Genomic DNA, 21,924 nt, shown 5'->3' with positions numbered 1-21,924 from the left:
CCATGGTCCAAAGCGGATTCTTTAAGTGCAACCGACTGGCTAGTTTCCGAAGAACACCAAGGACTATCTTGTCCCGTCATCATGGACTGACAATAGGATTATGCTTATAAAAAAAATAACTAAAACTGTTATTAAAATATTTCCATTTTATTGCTGCTTTGTGTGTGCTGACCCAGAGACAAACAGGAATCCATTTATCCTGGGCCAAGTCTGCTGCCAACCTTCTTATTGCAGCTCTCAGATGCTCTTTGTTCCTTTGTGACCCACAAACAATAATTACTTTTGGATTAAATGGGTTTTTGGAAACTATGGCCAAAATTGTTATGTAAGATATGACAACAATCCAGCTTTTGTCAGACAAGATCAGGTTGCCTGCCAGTCATAACAGAAAACCAGATTCAGATTCAACCAGATTCACGTGGAAAATAATAAATAAAGAAAATCTCTCTTTCTCTTTCTCTTTCTCTTTCTCTTTCTCTTTCTCTTTCTCTTTCTCTCTTTCTCTATCTCTCTCTCTCTCTTTCTCTTTCTCTCTTTCTCTCTCTCTCTCTTTCTCTCTCTCTCTCTTTCTCTCTCTCTCTTTCTCTCTCTCTCTTTCTCTCTCTCTCTCTTTCTCTCTCTCTCTTTCTCTCTCTCTCTTTCTCTCTCTCTCTTTCTCTCTCTTTCTCTTTCTCTCTCTCTTTCTCTCTCTCTTTCTCTCTCTCTCTCTATCTATCTATCTATCTATCTATCTATCTATCTATCTATCTATCTATCTATCTATCTATCTATCTATCTATCTATCTATCTATCTATCTATCTATCTATCTATCTATCTATCTATCTATCTATCTATCTATCTATCTATCTATCTATCTATCTATCTATCTATCTATCTATCTATCTATCTATGTATCACTGCTCTGACTGCTTTACATGTTCCCTTCTCTTTCCCACAGAAAGTAACCATTTGTTACAAAGTTAAAGCCATAATTAGAACATTTAATAGAAGTTAAAGTTAGCATTTAGTTTTTTTTTTCTTTTGCGGTGCCTTCTATCAGGCATTTAGTTTGACCAGAAACACCACATACTGAATGCAAATGTGATCATGTTGTAAAAGTTCATAAAATAAGTTTTTTTTTTTAATGGCAGAGTTCCACTTTTGTATTGGCTGCAGTCTGACTCACCATGCTGTTTTGTCAAAGTGAAAACACAAAGAGACAAATTCTCTACACATTAAATGTTTACTGGCCAAAACCTGTTAAAAGAACCATTAATTTTATTGAAGTAATACCATCTTGACCTAGGTTAATTTTGGATAAGCAGGAATTGCAAACATTTTGGTAAAACATCTCTGTTTGTGGTTTGTGGAGTTCTTGAAATTAAAGTGTTGAAGAATATATTTTAATGATTGTTTTTAAATGGATCTGGTAGAGCTAATTATTATGCATTGAAAAGAAAGGGCTATATGCCAGGGCACACATAAAATAATAATAAAACAAATGATACTGACTAACCTGAGAATTGAGATTTGCCACAAGAATGAACCAAAATATTTCTATGCTGATATTCTTTTAAATAATCACAGATGTGACCTATAAAACTGTGATGAGTCTGGAAAATATAAAAAATTTTAATCGGAATTTTTGCTTTTGCATTTAACCAGCTATGGTTATGACTCTATGCAAGGTTAGAATCACATTTGAGTAACCAAAAATTCAGGCCAGAGTACAGCACATCTAGCTTGCACTAAATGAGATCCAAAACAGTCTAAACTTAAAATATTTAAATGTCCCCAGTCACTTTGCTTTATTTTGTTACTTTTTTATTCAAGTCGAAAGGTTTCATAAAATGTGTTTCACACTGAAACCGTCCCCAAAGGTTACTTGTCAGTCAGAAATACACAACAGTAAAGGAAGTGTTTTCCATAAAAGAAAGAATATACTTTATGTATTTTCTTGGTAAGGACTGACTGACTGACTAAATGGTAGACTTGCCTCTGACAGCTGCGGTTGATCTTTGCAGATTTGGAAAGGTTTAGTTGGGATTCATTGTCCAGTTTTCTGAAAATAGTCTTTTTTACCCTTAAAGATGTGTATATTCAACAAATGGTTACTGGCTGTAGAAAGTAGTTATAATTCAGTGTAGTACTTGTATAAATTATGTCTTAAGTCTTCTTTTACCAAAAACAAGGCATTCAGGAGTCAGCAGGGAGCCTGATAAATAATCCATGTTGTGACGTTCACACCCCACTATTAGAAAGATGCTGGAATGATAATAGCTCAGAGAAAACGAGAGGACCCCACCACCCTCCTTCCTTTCCTTGAATCCACCTTTCTCCCTGCATCCCTGTAGCTCTTCTGCTACATTTGGTTCCAAGGTAATAACGAGGACAAGGGCTTTAAAACGCAAAACTGCAGACTTTAACCATGGTGGTAGTTAGTTTTAGGTTGGAAATTTGACATCCGTGCTCCTCGGATTCAGCGGGGTCTTCCTCCCATTTGATCTGATGCAGGCAGTCTGATTACGGGCAGCTGCTCTCTGCCTGCTCTTTTCACCTGCAGACAGTGGTTTGCTCAAAGACCGTCAATAAATTTCCAAACCAAACACACTGTTTCATGGTGGTGTTGCTTTGTGTGAAACGTACGTGCATCTGAACAACTCATTTAATGTGCAATCAACTGATTTAGGATGTTATTAAATTGTGACCTTGTTTTTTTTCTTTAAGCCTTCAAGCATGGTTTATGATTTGCAAATAAAATTATATTACAGTTTGACCCTCTCTGACCATAGTGGTCTGTAATATTATTGTAGTCGCTTTTGAGTTTTATTAACCATTTCTTCCTCTTCAACCACTTCCTCATTTCTCCTGGTCCCATGGCCAGTCAGTGAACAGCAGTCTGTTCAGGTGACATGTAGTCTCCACTCAGCCAGGATTGTAGCTGTTCCTGAACAGTTGATACCGGTACAGAAAAAACAGTAATGGAAACGCTTGCAAAGCAGGCTGAGTGGAGTGGAGCCAGCCTAAGTTGAGCCTGTTGAAAAGGGGCAAAAGCTGCCACCTCTCCTCCAGTGACCAGGTTGATGATGGTTGTGTTGTCTGCAAACTTGATAGTGGAGGTGCTACTCTAGAAGGGAATGCAGTCGTAAATGAAGAGGGTGTAAAGAAATTGACCGAGGCCTATCAGTGAGAAATTCTTGGAGCCAGATTCTGGTCAGATATGAAAATTTTATTTTTTGATCTAAATGTACTATAGTAACACATCACCCTAAAACAACTAAAACAACATAATGGAGAAAGATGGTGGTGGTAGCATCATGTTCTTGAGCCTACGTAGAAGTAATATGGCAGACCTGACCTCCCTGTTGCTTCTTCTATAATGATGATTTTAAAGAAAACAGATTATGTAAATTAAGCATTAGTTGACACTGATCTGGTCTGGAGACACACTGGTTACACGCATCTCTTGCACCCAATTTGCAAATAATACAGCCATATTCAATAAACTACAATATTATTGAAATGTTCATTTATTTCAGTTACTCAACTCTGTTGAACACATAATATAGATTTACACAGACTGATGTTTTCAAGCCTTTATTCCTGTTAATTATGATTTTCCACTTACAGTTAATGAAAATAATACATTTTAGATTGGAATACTTTAGACCAATGTAAAAGAAATCTTAAAATTCCAAAATTAGGCCTTAATTAAAAGCTTGTTATTTTCAAATGGTGACAAATCACATTAAAACATTTAACCCATATTCTAATTTATTGAACATGACTTTATATGTCTGGGCCAACTACTAAGCCTACTATTACTTCTTGTTGACTGTTGTAACGTTTGTAGAAGCATTTAAAAAGTAGAAGTGAGGAGGATAAACAGTTTTACGATGATTTTGGCCGTCTGTCCTTTTCTGGGTAGACTAATGCATTCTCAGATTGCCAGCAGACAGCATACTTTTTACTTTTTGCACTTCTGTTTGGTGCTTTGGTTGAAGTTATAAAACAAAAGCAACAGGCAGAAAATCCTGTGGTTCATAAAACGTCTCATATTTGCAAACAACCCATAATTTTGCCATTTTCGTTTTTCATGAGACGAATGTTTTTTATGTCGTGATGTTTGTGCTTATTCTGTTTTTATAGGCTAACATTTTCAATGGAGCAAGTACAAAGTGTCAAACTTTGTTTTCTATAGTAAATCTTAGCAATAAATCTACATTTTAAAATGAACAAAACAGACAAAAGACAAGTTGTAGAGTTGTTATTGAGATGGTGATCACAGCATCTAGCTGTGTAGGTTGTTATTGCTGCTTTGTGTGTGCTGACCCAGCTAACCACTCTCTGAGGCAAACAGAAAGCCATTTATCCTGGGCCAAGTCTGCTGCCAGCTGTCTCACTGCATCTCTCACATTTTCTTTGTTACTTTGTGATCAAACAAACAATAATTATTTTAGGATTAAAATTGATTTCTTGAAACCAAGCCAGATCAGTTATGCAAGTCACAACAAATCTATATACAGTGGTTTTTAAAGGTATTCATAGTGGTATACAATTGTGAAATGGAACAAAAGTTATACATGATTTAAAACATTTTTAACAAATAACCTGAAAAGAGTGGTGTGCAAAAGTATTCAGCCCCCTTTACTCTGAATGCAACTGCCTTCAGAAGTTGCCTGATGATAAATAGAGAAATACATATGCCCTGTGATGGCCTCAGAGGTTGGTTAAAAGAATATTGGGGAGCAAACAGCATCATGAAGTCCAAGGAAGACACCAGACAGGTCAGGCTATAAAAAGATGTCCCAAGCTTTCAACATCTCTAGGAGCACTGTTCAATCCATCATCCGAAAATGGAAAGACTATAGCACAACTGTAAACCTACCAAGACAAGGCCGTCCACCTAAACTTACAGGCTGAACAAGGAGAGCACTGATCGGAGATGTAGCCAAGAGGCCCATTGTGACTCTGGACAAACTGCAGAGATCCACAGCTCAGGTGGGGGAATCTGTCCACAGGACAACTATTAGTCGTGCGCTGCACAAATGTGGTCTTTATGGAAGCGTGACAAGAAGAAAGCCATTGTTAAAAGAAACCCATAAGAAGTCCCATTGGAGGTTTGCCAGAAGCCATGTTGGGGATACAGCAAGCATGTGGAAGAAGGTGCTTTGGTCAGATGGGGCCAAAATTTTACTTTTTGTCCAAAATGCCAAACGCTATGTGTGGGAGAACTAACACTGCATATCACTCTGAACACACCATCCCCACTGTTAAATATGGTGGTGGCAGCATCATGCTCTGGGGGTGCTTCTCTTCAGCAGGGACAGGGAAGGTGGTCAGAGTTGATGGGAAGATGGATGGAACCAAATACAGAGCAATCTTGGAAGAAAACTTGTTGGAGTCTGCAAAAGACTTGAGACTGGGACGGAGGTTCACCTTCCAGCAGGAGAATGACCCTAAACATAAAACCAAGGCTATAATGGAATAAAACAAAACATATGCAGGTGTTAGAATGGCCCAGTCAAAGTCCAGACCTAAACCCAATCTAGAATCTGTGACAAGATCTGAAAACTGCTGTTCACAAATGTTCTCCATCTAATCTGACTGAGCTTGAGCTGTTTTGCAGAGAAGAATGGGCAAACATTTCAGTCACTAGATTTACAAAGCTGTTAGAGACATACCCTAAAACACTTGCAGCTGTAATTGTAGCAAAAGGTGGTTCCATAAAGTATTAACTCAGGGGGACTAAATACTTTTGCACAATGCCTTTTTCAGTTTTTTTAGTAAAATTAAAAAATCATGTATAATTATCTTTCCACGTCACATTTGTATACCACTTTGTGTTGGTCTTTCACATAAAAGTCAAATAAAATGTATTTATGTTTGTGGTTGTAATGTGACAATATGTGGAAAAGTTCAAGGCAGGCTCCTATTTGGACCCCTATATTAGTTTTTGCCTTTCCTATCAGTAAGTTAATGCAGCCTGCAAGTCTTAAATAGAATAAAAGGTTGCTAATGGCACTCCGACAATAGACAACATACAAAGTTTTTTAAATACTTTTTACAATTCTAGAAGTGTCTATTTTTTCATTTTCATAGGAAAGCTTACAAACATAAAATCATGCAAAAGTACTTTATTTTTGATTTATTACAAATAAATTACTATTCTTATTATCATAAAACATATAGAAACATAAATGTAAGATATGTTGCTACTATTATTTGAATATAGCAACTGCATTTAAGATAAAAGGATTTTATGGAATACAGCTTCACAAGTTATGAATTTATTAAATTACTTAATATTATAATAACACCAATACCAATCTGCGACCCTGTATCATTTTTGAACAAGATGATAAAAATTTCTACAGTCACAGTATCACACTTAGATATAATAGTCCTGTTTGCAAGATAACTTAATAATTGTTCGGTCAGCCTTACATTAATTTGTTTTAAAAGACTTCTAAAAGACCTTAGAATTTAGACCATCGTGCAAAAATCTGTTTACAATTCAGACTGGGGGTATTTAGCAGAAATCTAATTATACTTTAATGATTCGGCCATTCCAAGAGACTGATATTTTAAAAACTTACACAAAAAATGTAAGGATTTAAAGTTTAATACATAAAAACATTACATTACAAAAGCTAAAATCCTAAAATGCAGAATAACATCAGTTCTAGAAATAAAAAAGGAAATTTAAATAAAATGAACAACTATCATATAGTCTGGCAGCTTGTCTTAATAATAAAAGTATCTACTAGTGGCTTTCTAACAAAATAAGTTCAAAAATATGTCTAAAACAAGATTTGCTAACATACAGAAAACTATTTAGCTTAAAAAGGTATATGCTGTATTATTACTTTCTTACTTATCAGTCAGCACTGTCATAATAACAACAAAATAGTCAACAAAAACAGCAAAGACATTGGCAAGGAATTGACAAATCCAAACTGTTGATTAGCTCATTATAAATACTTCCTTATTTTTTCTCTGTAATGAAAACTTTAGTGCGAGTTTGATCATTTTCTGAGACAAATATGGCCAGAAAAAAGTCCAGCCACATTCGGAACTGGCACTGAAATAAAAAATGAACAGTGTTAATTGAGTCTCCATTTCACAGTGACACCAATCAATGGTTTGTTCAAACAACAAGATGTTCTTCTCCAGGAAAATGGCCATTGATAGATTGTACACTGAAATGGCAAGTCTTTCAGAATGCATACTTAGAAAGGATGTTTTCCAGTGTATCCACATGATGGCAGACTGAAAACAGTAACAAAGGTAGGATTTATGGAGCGCTGTCTTACAAACTGAGGGCACACTGAGACAGTGCTGAGTCCTTTACAGTGAGATCATACCACTAAAACATTAGCTGGAACCCGTTTTGTTTTTGACAGTGGAAGGAGACATTTGCCCCATCATTAGGGCCATGGCATTTGTTAATCTCCAACCTGGATTCCCACTGCCCGAACATGCTTTCTCCAAATGTCAAATGATTAAAAGCCACATGATGCTAAGAGTAGATAGTAATGACCTCCCGACCTCCTCCACGAACCAGCAAGACACGGTCCAGGCCTTCCATTAAAACCTCCAGGAACTCCATATCTAAGAAACACATCATGGTTAAGGACACATTGTATACGTCAGCTGGTTTATCCATTTTACTATTAGCTTTTAGAAAACTTCCATTTTGGCAGTGGTGAGAGATAAATACACCTTTCAAACTTTTCAATGTGAATCTAGCCTTTGCTAAACATGTAACCCAGTAAACCACTTTCATCCATACAGTTAATATAAAGAATGGGAAATACTGAGCTGCAATTTGATTTTATATTTGGCATACAAGTCTGAATGAGCCCAACAACACATGCAAGCGTTGTTTTGCATTATATGGTGCTTTCCACAAATGTTGGTGCCCCTGGCAAAGATATCATAAAGCCTTAAAATGAAGAAATAATTTATTGCAGTAGCATAATCTACACTGAATTAATTTAGAAAAATCGAACTGTTAACTTGAGCATGTTTCAGTGGGAGAAAAAAATGAAAGATTTTAAATGAACTGTTTTTAACAAAATCAAAGATGTTAAAATTATTGGTATCCATAAAAACGTGCAACAAATGTAAACAATTCCGTATCTGTGTAGGTTTTTTATCATTAACATAAATATACCTTAGAGAAACAGGAAGTTGTTCAATAGTTGAAGTTATGCTGAACCATCTAAATGCTGTTTGATACTGTTGGACTCTGAAGCGCGGCAGCGAAGCAAAATTTGAATGCTGGTGCGTGTTTACCATGTTTTGATCAACTGAGCACTGACTCAGTTGGAGTTAAAGTGGACTTTAAAGCAGACTGAGGTGACAAACTCACTCTTGTGTTCATCTCCATTGTTTCACAGTTTATGGCCCTTTGTGTTTCACTGAGTTCCCGGCTTGGGGGGTTTTATGACCAGCAGAGCCTGATGCTGGAGCAGCTAGCTTTCAGCTGCTGGCAGGTCAAGAACTAAGCCGTTCCCAAAGGCGCTGCCAATGTGAAACAACTTGCCATTCATTGATTTTGTTTCCATATTCCAAGTCAATCCAAAGCTTTGACCGATTCCCACTCAGGCCATAAACAGCTGGTACGATCTCCATCTACACACAGTACGTATCCTTATTCTTGGTAATGAATGTACTCCTTTCGTAGAATTGTGCATGCTTAGGTGAAAAGATGTTGAACACGAATAGTTGATATGTAAGAGGGACTATTGGTTTAATACATTTTTACATAATTAAAGAGGCAGCGTTTGTGTTTATTTAGTGTATTTTCTGTCAAAATAAGGTTAGTGTTTCACACCATTCGATAACACAGTTGGTAACACAGGGACATTTAGCATGGTTGTGGTTCATAATTAGCAATTTCTAATGATAATTACCTAATTGTAATTTTTAAGCACTGTGAGCCCAATAATCACACCAACAGGGTGTATCTCTGACCTCTATTTGTAAGAAAGGGTTTTTGGTTAGAATGAAGTATGATTTTTAATTATAATTTTGATAAATATTTATAATCATAATCCCTCACAGGTCGTTAAATTATATGGATGTAGCAATTATGTTGCAATGAAAAAGGATACAGTTCTCATCGCCTTTCTTGTTCTTTGGCGGGCCTGGCATGTTGAGCAGGACCAACTGGGAATCTTTGGATTTCTTCACCACCACCTCATTCAGCTTAACAGCTGTGTGCATCCTCCGCACATTCGACTGGTTGCTAAAGAAAAAGGTCATTAATAGGAGTGTTGCAAAGTAAAACCTCAGCCTATATATAAAGTATGACGCCATTAGGGTGCCATCAACATGAAGCAAAATATATATGGTTACAGCTGTGATTATCTTGCTTGCAAATGAATTTACATGGAGTGTTAATGTTGTATGATACAATTACACACTGTTTTTATGTTTAATGCATCATGTCAGCATTAAAGGGGGAGTTGTCATCATGCACCCCCATTTAATGCTAACTAAATCACACCAACTTGCATTCAACAGTTTCAGCACATCCAACCATAAACTGAAAGATGGAACAACTTACAGATTTTCCCACTCACTGGAGGACAGGAGCAAAACAAAAATAAGGAGAAGAGAGAAACACAAATCATTAAACATTGTCACAAAAATAAGAAATGATCATTTTATTCTTTCAAAATCATTTCAGGAAAGCGGAAGTTATCCTAATAAAATACATTACAGTAGACAATTATGTGTATATAGCAAAATAACAATAAAATAGAGAGGACAGCCCTTGTGAAAGTTAGAGAGATTTTTTCATAAAATGGACTGAAAAATGATATATTATGTTGAACCTATTGTATTTGGGAAGCGATAAGGGATTTTATTTTTTACTCATTCTCTGCAGCAGAGCTGGTTCTACTTACGGTTTCATATTAAACATGTCCTTAACTGCCATGCCTTCTCTATGTTTGTTTCTCTCATTGAGCAGTTTGTCTTTTGTCCACGTCATGTGGACACGATCTGACGTGGCTCCAGTTGCTTTGTCATTGGCTAAAGAATGAGATGCTGTGTTCCGGTCGTGAATCAGCTGGGCCTAAAGGACAGATGGATTTGTATTGCTGGATAATTTTTTTTTTAATCACAGTGTCAAATAGTCTGCTTGAATAATTTACACAAAAGTACATACAAATATAAAGAGAAAAGAAGGACAGGATATGTGTAAAGTGTGTTATAAGAGCAGTCAAGTGGGAAGGAGGTTTATGGAGAAGAAAAAAGTAATTGAATATAGAACCCAAAGACATTCATTATTATAAAGAGAGGAGGAGGGAAGTCAAGTGTCTTACAAACAAGCTAACAAGAGCGCCAAAGTGGTTTAGAATGAACTGCACAGATTTATAACACCCTTCCAAAGACGGTGCTGAGAAAATTGTACAACTAATCCTCGTTTAAATTATAGAGGGACTATCAATGTTGCAGCTGATTTTTCCTCAGAGCACCAAAAACCTAAGCAGCACAGTGCCCCACACGGCTCTGATTAGATACACAGATCTAGTTTGTTAACAGTGAACTTAAAGGTCAGTTAAAGCTAGAGAGGTGGGACTGATATGGTCCAGTATTGGTATCAGATTTGATACAAACATTATTATATGCATTGCCAGACTCAGTGATTAGCTGCCACAGTACAATTAAGCTGTTTCTTTTTTTTAATGTCATTTACAATTTCAGCTCCAATGGATAACAGAAACAATGTTATTGACCGAAAATGATTACTATCAAAATCACGTGGCCACATTCTGCTGTGCAAGTAAAATAAATAAAACATAAATGCAACCTGAAAGATAGAAACTCTGTTTTTCTCAATATTGCTGAAAGGACCAACATGCCTGTTAGGAAATATTTTAGTAACAATAATTGTGAAGAAATTAAAGGAGTGGCACTCTTCAATCAAGCAGCCAACAGTGGGATGCTACCTGAGCAGATAGGCTGGCTAATTAGCTCCTATCAGCATACTTGGCTTGAGCAGAACGACAAAATCATATAATATTCTACACGATAAGCATGTTTCCTTTAAAACCACAACAAAGATTTGTCTGTGTACATATATATTTATATATATATATATATATATATATATGACAGTCTTTTTTATTGCAGCAGTAACAATAAAAGTAGCTATTTCCTGTTATTTATATATATATATATATATATATATATATATATATATATATATATATATATATAGTTTTTTTTATTTTTTATTTATTTATCCCTTGGTATTTTGATAAAGGTTATCAATACTGTGAGAATCTCATATTAGTCCATGCAGAAAAAAATGGGACTGTGAAATACACAACCAGCGTTCTTTAGGAGCTGGAATTGGTATCCACGTTTAAAGCCACTCCGTGATAGTTTTGTCCTCCTCTAGTGGCAGATTTTTGTTTTAGTTAGAGCAGTGGCTCTCAAACCTTTTAAGGTAAGCATCCATTGAATCAGGTTTATTTTAAGTAATAGAAACATTTATCAGAAATAAAATATTATGTTAAAGTTATTTTCTGTTTTTTGTTGTGTAAAAAATGTTAATTGCTTTTTTGTCATTTTGGCCTTATATTGTGATTTTTTTTTTAAATACAAAAATAAAATTAAGTTGGAACTGCACTTTGTGAAAACAACTTAAAAGACGTCGCTACTCTATAAGCCTTTTTCAAAAATAGAAATAAAACAAAACAAAATATGCCATCTTTTAAGAACCATTAAGTTCATTTGTACGAAAAACCCAAACAACTTTACAAAGTCTTTCTGAATGTCTTATTGGCTGCATGAAGTCAAATTTTCAGATTAGCTCTGAAACAAGTTGTCCTGTCACCAAGGAAACATGGATTTATTGACAATGTTACTGAAACAGCTCTGAGTCGCAAAACACTGAAAAAAAGAGAAAGAAATATAATGTAAAAAAATATATAAAGGCCTGGTGCCTACGCTGTCATGACAACAAGCCCCTTTTAGTATCTCACACTTTGAGAACCACCAAGTTAGAGTCAGGAAAATTTAAGATGGAAAGCAAGACAAGAGGAAGCAGATTTAATAGTTAAATTTTTATCAGGACATGATAACCCAAAACCAGCAGAAACCTGAAATTTCAGCTTCTGACACCCTTATTAAAGCACTGAAGCTGTAATGACTCGATTATATTGGTGAGAAGGGAGCGACATGAATGGAAGGATGACACCATGGATGATTGCAACAAGTTCTTTAGTTAGCTTGGCTACCTCATCCTCTGGAATGCTCTCAGTGTTGAGTGGTGAGTCAACAGGCCACTTCCTACTGTTAATGGAGTCACGTGACACATCCGTGATGCTCTGAATCTGAGTCCATGGTCCATTAAAAATATATTACTGAAGGAGTTCAAAGGTCAAAAACAGCAAAACAGACAAGGAGAAACTAATGCACATTTCTGTCTGGGATATGTGCGTAACAAGGTTTCAGAGTGTGACAACTCTGGTTGTTCATACAATCATTTTTCAATCTTAGTTGCACTGGTGTGCCTAACATTTCTGTCAGTCCATCGTGTAGAAAGAATCGCCTCCATGTATTTGCCCTGTGTACTGGTAAGTCTAAATAAACTTTTAGCTGGATTTTTACCAGCTTCAAAATAGTCTGATTTATCTGTTCATCTTCTTAATAGCTTGTCAGATAACTTGGAGTAGTGGCATATCAGTCAAGGCTCTGCTTTTACTTGTTATGTCAGCAAAAAATAAAACCAAGGTTTTTTTTTGTTGCCTAATACAGTTCATTGATTTTGTCAATCCAGCAACTGAACTGAGACACAACTTCCTTTGACCCTTCACAATAAGAGCCCTAAACAAACACTGAACTTCAAATATATTTTGAAGCTGATTAAAACAGCCTACAGAATCCTCTCTACTTGTAGAAACGTGTGTGCTCCTGCTGCAGCCTGCCATCAGCTCCTGACAGTTTGTTTATTCAACAAACAGATATTTGTTCATTTAATATGCAGCAGCAGTTTAACTCCTTATACACAGTAAAAAAATTTCCATCTGCACAAGTCCCCTCTGTAATTGTATTTTAATACAAAATTACAACCACTGTCTTAAAAATGCAACCTTTTCAAATCTGTTTTTATTTATTTTTGTAATTTAACCTTTTCTATCCTGGCCATTTCGATAAACAATGCCTCATTCCCAGACCTGTTTTAGATATAAAGCAGATAGAATGGAACTGTGATGAATTTATACAAAAATAATTATGAAACAAAATTTTCATACGACTGCACCCCTATTACCGTTACTAGATTTACTTAATAGAAACTGTTAGTTTATGAGCTGTGAAAAGTTTGGGTGCATCTAAAAGTTTGTGTAAGTGCTTTGAGATGGAAAATTTAGGCAAACCACAGTAACCAGTGCAAGCAGTTAGTCTGGAGCCCTGAGATTATACATTGTATAAAAGATACATTAAATACAAATTGATAATGCATGTGTGATCATACCTCTCTCTGCCTCTCAGTGCGGGACAACTGCATCTCCTTCAGCATTTGGGACCTCTGCTCCATCTTCAGAGTCTTCTCATATGTAAATGCTGAGATGTCACTGCCATGCTACAGAAGCAGATAGAACACCAGCAAATTTAGAATGTATAGCATTAAGCAGTATTGTTAATTTTTGTAATGTCAAGGGAAACTACTGTTATACTAAGTTTAATAGAGGACCACTGGGTAAAACTGTGTTGTCTTACCATCTCCACCACCTCCACCTCTGCATCCAGGCGTAGGTGGTATAAAAACACCTGCAGATCCTTTTTCATCTGGATGGAGTTGTCATCCAGCTGGGCTACTGTGAAGACTCTCATTTTGGACTTCCTCCACACCTACAAGCACTTGCATGAGTAACAGCTAATGGCAGATAAACATTACATTCTCCTATCCTTCTCAGTAAGTAAGCCATATAAAACCAAACATTGCCCCGCTGACATAAAACCTGCAGCAACCACACACCTTGTGCTGCATAAGTAAAAAGGGCAGCAGCATGAGGAGTCCCCCGTCATGTACAATCCACCACACGTCAATAGTTCCCTCCTTCAGGCGCTCTTGGTTGTCAGGGAAATGGTCGATGTTCTTTGCGACCAGCAGAGCCTGATGAGCCTCCGTCGTCTCTCTCACTGTCTCTGGATGGAGACAGAAAAAAACCTGGATAATTACAATTTTTTACTCACGCTGAGATAACGGGCTTATCTGGTGTGTTAATTTCTCTCCATCTCAGCATAGTTGTCTGAGAGGTGAGGTGCTGCAGTTAAATAGGGGAACATTTAATATGTAAGACTTCAGTAGATGTGCACTATCTATAAATTGGTATGTGTAAAAGCTAAATTGAGGTTCTTTACAGCTATATATTTTTTTAGATGTAAACTATAAAATACAACATATAACACAGAGTTTTTAAATTTCCGAATACTTTTAAAATAAGTCTCCGGTTGTTACACAGTTCAGCTTTTCAAAAGCTCTTTTGGTTTATAAAGCCCAAGTATATGTTTATTTGACTCGTTTCATGAACTCTGAGAATAAACTACACTTCTGTGAGGTTTACCTATAAAGTTTCTTCTAGCAAGGGAGTCCCTGGCCTGCTTCCAGCCTGCCGGCCACGCCATCAGGACTGTGTTGTGTTTCATTCCTCCCAGTCCTGCCGACTGGATCAGTATGGAGAAACCATCCCGCAGGCTGGATGACACAATAACATGGGAGAAACCCTTGGTCCGCTCTGCAGCCATGGCCGCTTTCATTTTCTGCGGTTGAAAAGGAAATGTTAGTTCAAGATCAAGGATCTACTTGAGAAATTAAATTTTTTACAGTATTTTTTCAAGATAAGAATACAATTTTTTTATTCATACTGAAAATGTTAAACTGCAATATCCTTTAACATAGCAGGCTGGCTCACTAGGCTCGGAGATGTGATGCTTAAGGCACTAAAGTTGCCTCAGGTCAGCTCACCTTTTCACACAGAGAGTAGGCCATTTCGTATGACATTCTAAAGCCAAAAAGGGGCGTGGCTTATTGGTCACTGCTGTCTGGCTGATACAGCAGTGAGTCAATACTTTGCAGAACCACTTTTTCCTGCAAGTACCTCTTCAAGTCCATTAGGGTATGTTTATAGCATCTTTGGACATCTAACAAACCAAGCCTGCCAGTTTGGATGAACAGGTAAATCTTGGTAGGTTTGCAGTTGTGCAATACACTTTTCATTTGTGGATGATAGATTGAACACTGTGCAGTGAGATGTTCAAAGCTTAACCTAACGCTGCTTTAAACAACTCCACAATTTATCCCTGATCCTTCTGGGTTCCCTTTGAAGTTATTTAAGGATATCAGATTAAAAGGGGTTGCTTAAATTTCAGGTTTTTCTTTATTAAACTTTGAAACCGACGTATTGTTTTTCTTCCACTTTACAATTAAACAGTACTTTGTGCTGGTCTCTCACAAAAAAGACCAATAAAATATAATGATGTTTATAGTTGTAATTTGACAAAATTTAAAAAAAAGTTCAAGTAGTTTCAATCAATTTGTAAAATATTCTGCCTGCTTATAAAAGGTTCAAACTGATACAGAGAAAAAAAAACATACATGTTCCACTGTACATCAATTTATTATTGTCATTCCATATTAAAATGGTCTGACATGATGTAACAGCGGGTGAGCTGAAGATGCAGAGCAGAAGAGTCAGACCTGCTCCCCAACATTGGCATCTGCCTTGCGTGTCATGTATGTCCCCTCCAGCACCGAACAGACAATTGTAAGTCCTTTGCCTGCTTTGAGCTGTGAGGTGAAGGACAGGAGACGAGGGTGCTTCACTTCAAGGTCATTGTTCAGTTTACACAACACCATCAGCTGTGGTCTGCAAAAACAGATTAAAAATATTTGCTGAATACAAGTGAAACACATAAAACATATCTATATATAACTTTTTTAATAGATTCTGTATAAACGCAATGACACTCACCTCCAGTTTTTGGTGTGCAGCTGTACTTCTTCCAGGCGAATGAGAGCATAACGTGCTGCATTTAAGGACAGACCTCTGATTCCATCACCCCACTCCTTCACAGCTCTGCAGCAAATAGGAAAGAATCATTTCTCTACTGAAATGGGTATCTCTAGTCTCTCTAAATGTGTTGATATTGTAATAAATTGCATGTCACTGACTACAGAACAAACTTAAAGACTACATTTAAAGGAATAGCTTTTCGTTTGTAAAGATCTGTGTATGCTACTTCTTCAGGAACTAATTCAGTGGTGCCATAATGAAGAAAAGACTACATTGTTAAAACAAAGCTTCCCCTGTGGTCCACTGAGACATCAAGGTAAAGGTGAAATTATTCTATTAAAGTCATTACTAAATCCTTGTTTACAGCAATTTTAAAATGACCTCTTGGCCTCAAACGTCTGAACTCACCCTCTGTATTCAATGTATTTGTAAATACAGCCGGCGATTAAAATGGCAATCAGAGCATAAAACCAGGAGCAGATGAACATGAGGGAGAGACAGAGACTCATGCCTAAGAAGGAAAGAGTCCTGCAGGAAACAAACACAAAGACTATGAGACAGCTGTACTGAAATAAACATTTAAAAGAAGTTGTTACTGACAGGGTTTCTACACATTTTCTATGTATAAATTCCAAACTTTTCCAGACTCACTTTTCCAAAGGTCTTAGTTCTTTACATAAAATTTTTAAATGCAAAATACTAAAGTTAACTGTGTGTTTATGACAGATATTTCGACAGTAATTAAGCTTTAAATGTAAAACCAGTAAAAAGCAGAAACTAGAAGGTAAGAAAGGGGGCACTGAAGATAAAATAGGAGGAAGAAGAAGAGAACAACAAAGGCAGGGCAGTGAAGGAGAGACACAAAGGAGGAAAAATGGGAAAAATAAATGACAGAAAAACAGAAGAGGAGAAGCAATCAAGGAAGGAAGAAATCAAGGAAGAAATAAAGAAAGAAAGAAAGAAAGACAAAGATATGGAGAACAAAAAGAATGAAGGAAAGACACAAGTAGACAAAGATATAAGAGCTTGATGAAGAAAGTAAGGATATGAGTGAATGAATGATTTCTCACCAGTGATAGAACTTAAAGCGGGGTCTCCAATTAGGTGTACGGAGCAAAGTCTGAACAGCACAGGCCAAGTTGACAAACAGATAGCACATGAGGAAAAACCTTAAAGGATAAACAATATGGAGAGTTTAGTGACACAAAAGGAGAACAATAAGGTAAAGCATGTGGGTGACTTCCAGCAGTGTACATGGAGAGGATGGGGGCCACTTCATCCAGAGAGGCAATAAGGATTCCTATCTCACAAATTCCAACTGTGAGTAAAAGAGCCCAGGTCGGCTCGCCGTTTGTCTTGCCATGACCAAAGACCTGAAAAAGACAGAAACACAGTGGACAGAGGTCTGATCAGATTTCCATTCCCATAACTCACAGTTATTGTATGAAAGGGGTCTCAGTTAAATTTAATTTAATTTAATTCAAAAAGACTTTATTAATCCCAAAGGTAAATTAAATGTTGTTTTAACTCATAATATGCGGGCTACTTCAAAGAGTTGTTTTAGATGCTGATGGCTGTGGGCAAGAAGGATTTCCTGTAACAATCTATCCTACAGCAGATCTGAAGAAGCCTCTTACTAAAGACACTCAGTTATTGTATGACAGTCTGATGAAGAGGATGCTCTGGGTTGTTCATAATGTTCCTCATTTTATGAAAAATCCATCTCTACACTTTCATCTGCAGAGGTTCTAGATTAGTCCCCAGAGCTTGTTGAGGTTTTTTTAAGTCACGGACTCTGGTACTGCTTCCCCAACAGATAATGGCAGATGAGATTCCACTCTCTACAACAGACCTATAGAAGATATGCAGCATCTTGCTACAAACACTGAATGACCTAAGCTTCCCCAAGAAGTACAGTCTGCTCCGTCCTTTCTTGTAGACAGCTTCACTTTTGCATCTCAAGTCCAGTCTATTGTCTGGGTGAATACTGAGGTATTTATACACCTTCACCACCTCCTGTCCGGTAGAGCAGCGCTCAGAATTGTTGTCTGAGTGCCAAGAAAATGCCCAACAGATTTACTTTCACAAGTGGAGCATTACAGCTAAAGCTTTAAAGCTCTGCTTGATATTTATAAAATAAATGTTATTAGAAACTTTGGGATTGCTTTGGGATTACTTCAATTGTTACAGACACAGAGACAGAAATGAAAAGGAAAAAAATAAAAAGCACGAACGAGAGAGAGTTGAGGCAGAAAGAAAAGGGCAGAGAAGGAGAAAAGAATAGAGGAAAGAAAGAAGGATGAAGAGAATACAGGATAACACCCTGCTTGCTTCTACACCTGCTGAAACATTTATTTTACCAGCTTTTTTACCAAAAAGTGCACGGTACTTCAATGCAAGATGTATTTAATGGTAAATGCAGCTCAGTATAGAACATTTTGTATCTGTTAACACCTGAATCTAAACACCTGTGGGTCTGAATGTGAGTGTGGTTGTGTATACAAGGTTTCTCCATAAAAATATGCACTAGTGAGTGTGAGGAGCCACGGACCTGCCCCCCTGGACCCGGGACAGATACGGAGGAGATCCGAGCCCTAGACATCCGAAGGCCCCCACAGAGCACAGGAACCCCAGGAGAACCAATGCCGGAACTACTGCAACCCCCCCTGCGTCTTTCACTGTGCCTCTTTGACCTGGGGGCTGCTGCTCCAGTGCCCTCCTGGCATTCTACTTCAGTAGTGGGCGTATGGCTGACCAGAGGTGATGCTTTATGTTTGGCTAAGACTGCTGCGGGCCTCCGAAGCCAGCTCTACCTGCTTGTTGGTCTTAGGTGATGTGGATTGCAGGACCTCTACCATTCTTGCTACACTAACAAATGTACACTTTCAGGTGACAAACACACACTCGAGTGAGTCTACAGTCCTTTAGAATGTTTTTAGTTCTGCTGAAGTAGTAGGCAATGTTGTCAAGACTGGGAATCCTGATATACTGCTTGTACGTCAGGATGCTCCAGACTCTAGTGCAATAAGGGCACCAGTAGCTTCCTTTTCTTATTGTGTTTTTTAGCAGTCTTAGAAAAAATAGAGACACTCCTCCTTCTTAAGTACTGCAGTGGTCACAGTGGTCCAGGACAGATTGCCAGAGATGTGGAACCTCAGGTACTTTAAGTCAAGTCAAGTCAAGTCAAATTTATTTATATTGCGCTTTTCAGCAACAAGGCACTCAAGGCGCTGTACATAAGGAAAAACATTACAATGACACAGAAAATCAAACAACAGAGCTAATAAAAAAATTAAAGAGAATAGAATGATGGATAAGAAAACTAAAGGAAAGTTGAACTGAAAACTTAACTAATAATGTTTAGATAAGACATTGAAAGGCCACTCTAAACAAATACGTTTTTAATTTCGATTTAAAGCAACTTAGGGTTTCAGCGCTTTTACAGTTTTCTGGGTGTTTATTCCAGATTAGTGAAGCATAAGAACTAAAAGCTGCTTCTCCATGTTTGGTTCTGGTTCTGGGTATGCAGAGTAGATTTGTGCCAGAAAACCTGACAGGTCTGGGTGGTTGATACACTGACAACAAGTCTGTAAGGTATTTTGGTGCTGAGCCATTCAGTGATTTATGGACTAACAGAAGTATTTTAAAGCCAGTGTAAAGACTTTAGAACCGGGGTGCTCCACTTTCTTAGTTCTAGTGACAATGCGGGCAGCAGCGTTCTGGATCAACTGGAGCTGTCTGATTTACTTTTTAGGCAGACCTGTGAAGACACCGTTGCAGTAATCAATTCTACTAAAGATGAACACATGAATTAGTTTTTCAAGGTCCTGCTGAGACATTAGTCCTTTAATCCTGGAGATGTTCTTTAGGTGACAGAACGCCGACCTAGTTACTACCTTTATGTGCCTCTGAAGGTTCAGGTCTGAGTCCATCACTACACCCAGATTTCGAACCTGATTGGTGGTTTCTAGTTGTAGTAACTGAAGCTGTGTGCTAACTTTTAAATGCTCTTCCTTTTGTCCGTAGATTATTACTTCAGTTTTGTTTTGATTCAGCGGAAGAACATTTTGGCACATCCAAGCACAGATTTCTTCTAAGCATTTACCCAGCGCTTGAATGGGTTCATAGTCACCTGGTGACATCGTAACGTATAGCTGTGTGTCGTCAGCATAGTTATGATAACTTACGTTGTTGTTTATTAAAATCTGAGTTAGGGGGAGAATGTAGATATTGAATAGGAGGGGCCCTAAGATGGACCCTTGGGGAACGCCACATGTGATTTTTGTGGTCTCTAGTTACCTACTGACACAAAAAAGTCCCTGTCCTTCAAGTAGGATTTAAACCAGTTGAGTGCTGTACCAGAAAGGCCGACCCAGTTTTCCAGGCGCTCTAATAAAATGGAGTGATCAACAGTGTCGAATGCTGCACTAAGGTCCAATAATACCAGCACTGTGGTTCTTCCACAGTCCGCATTTATATGGATGTCATTGACCACCTTGATAAGAGCAGTCTCTGTACTGTGGTGAGCACGGAAGCCTGACTGGAAGACATCAAAGCGGTTGGTTGTTGTTAGAAAGTTGTTTAACTGTTGAAACACAGCTTTTTCAATAATCTTACTGATGAAGGGGAGGTTTGATATAGGCCTGTAGTTCTGTAGTAGCAGCTTGTCCAAGTTGCTCTTTTTCAATAGAGGTTTGATAATTGCTGTTTTCAAAGCCTGGGGGAAAACACCTGACAAAAGGGACGCATTTATTATTTGTGTTAAATCAGATGTTATTACAGGCAAAGCTTAAGGAAAGCTGTGGGTAAAACATCGAGACGGCAGGAAGAAGAACTTAGTTGCTGTACGATTTCTTCTAAGTTTTTGTAGTTTATTTGGTGAAATTGGGAAACTTTGTCAAAATCAGTTCTAGTTGGAGACAACTTTAGTACTGGAGTTGATGTGGATGTGCTGACTGCCCCTCTGATCTTTTGGGTTTTTTCAGTGAGGAAGTTAGCAAATTCATTGCAGACCCTGGTAGAGTGGAGTTCAGATGCTACAGTTACAGGAGGGTTTGTTAACCTGTCGACCGTGGCAAATAAGTTAATGAAAGTTAATGTTCTGTTGATGTTTTTGCTGATGATCTCAGAAAAGAAAGATTCCCTTGCATTTTTCAGTTGTAGGTTATATCTGTATAGTCTCTCTTTATAGATAATATAGTGAACGTGGAGTCCAGTCTTTTGCCACCTGCGTTCAGCTTTTTGACACTCCTTTTTTTCACTTCTGACTGGTGGAGCACTTCTCCACGGAGAGATTTTCTTCCCAGATACAACTTTCACTTTAATTGGAGCAAATTAATCAATGATGTCTGAGATTTTAGAATGAAAGTTATCTACCAGCTCATCTACAGTGTTACAGGGCAAAGTGGAAGAGTAAATCTGGTTAAAGGTTTCAGCAGCACCGTCCTCAAAGATGCGTTTTCTTATCATGTCTCTTTGGCAAACTGAGCCATTGGAGATGATGCTTTCAAAAATAACAGAAAAGTGGTCAGATAGGGCAACATCATTTACAGACACCTTGGAAATTTTTAGACTCTTAGTGATGATCAAGTCCAAAATATGTCCCTGTTTGTGCGTTTGCTGTTTAACATGTTGAGTCAAACCAAAATTTCTAAGAGTGTCTTCAGGATTGTCCATGTGAATGTTCAAGTCTCCCACAATAATTAAACAGTCATAATCAACACATATCACAGATAAAAGCTCATTAAAATCACTGATTAATTTGTTTTAGACTTAGGAGGCCTGTAAATATTCAAGAACATGGTTCGGATCGAGCTCTTTATCTGGAGAGCCAAATATTCAAAAGAGTCAAATTTGCCCAGAAATACTTTTTTACACTTTAGTAAATCTCTAAACAAAGTG

General features: G+C 37.4%; 1 protein-coding gene across 2 annotated transcripts in view; it reads right to left on the bottom strand.

Moving 5' to 3' along the window:
- Window positions 1-6,589: 6,589 nt before the first annotated feature.
- LOC124870069 (solute carrier family 12 member 7-like) overlaps window positions 6,590-21,924 on the bottom strand; it is a 36,416-nt gene continuing 21,081 nt past the window's right edge. The window contains exons 14-27 of one of the 2 annotated variants that reach the window (XM_047368511.1): window positions 17,278-17,396; window positions 17,094-17,192; window positions 16,432-16,551; window positions 15,982-16,086; window positions 15,708-15,876; window positions 14,575-14,770; window positions 13,986-14,155; window positions 13,727-13,858; window positions 13,482-13,589; window positions 12,244-12,339; window positions 9,901-10,070; window positions 9,558-9,572; window positions 9,103-9,236; window positions 6,590-7,594 (exon numbers count right to left, since the gene is read on the bottom strand). In XM_047368511.1, the coding sequence (XP_047224467.1) occupies window positions 7,503-7,594; window positions 9,103-9,236; window positions 9,558-9,572; window positions 9,901-10,070; window positions 12,244-12,339; window positions 13,482-13,589; window positions 13,727-13,858; window positions 13,986-14,155; window positions 14,575-14,770; window positions 15,708-15,876; window positions 15,982-16,086; window positions 16,432-16,551; window positions 17,094-17,192; window positions 17,278-17,396 (1,725 nt within the window). In that variant the 3' untranslated portion in view covers window positions 6,590-7,502. The remainder of the gene's footprint in view (window positions 7,595-9,102; window positions 9,237-9,557; window positions 9,573-9,900; window positions 10,071-12,243; window positions 12,340-13,481; window positions 13,590-13,726; window positions 13,859-13,985; window positions 14,156-14,574; window positions 14,771-15,707; window positions 15,877-15,981; window positions 16,087-16,431; window positions 16,552-17,093; window positions 17,193-17,277; window positions 17,397-21,924) is intronic. The other variant, XM_047368512.1, reaches the window with a different exon arrangement.

This window comes from Girardinichthys multiradiatus, chromosome 6, assembly GCF_021462225.1.
Source record: "Girardinichthys multiradiatus isolate DD_20200921_A chromosome 6, DD_fGirMul_XY1, whole genome shotgun sequence".
NCBI classification, from domain to species: domain Eukaryota; kingdom Metazoa; phylum Chordata; class Actinopteri; order Cyprinodontiformes; family Goodeidae; genus Girardinichthys; species Girardinichthys multiradiatus.
This window is presented reverse-complemented; position numbering and strand designations above follow the sequence as displayed.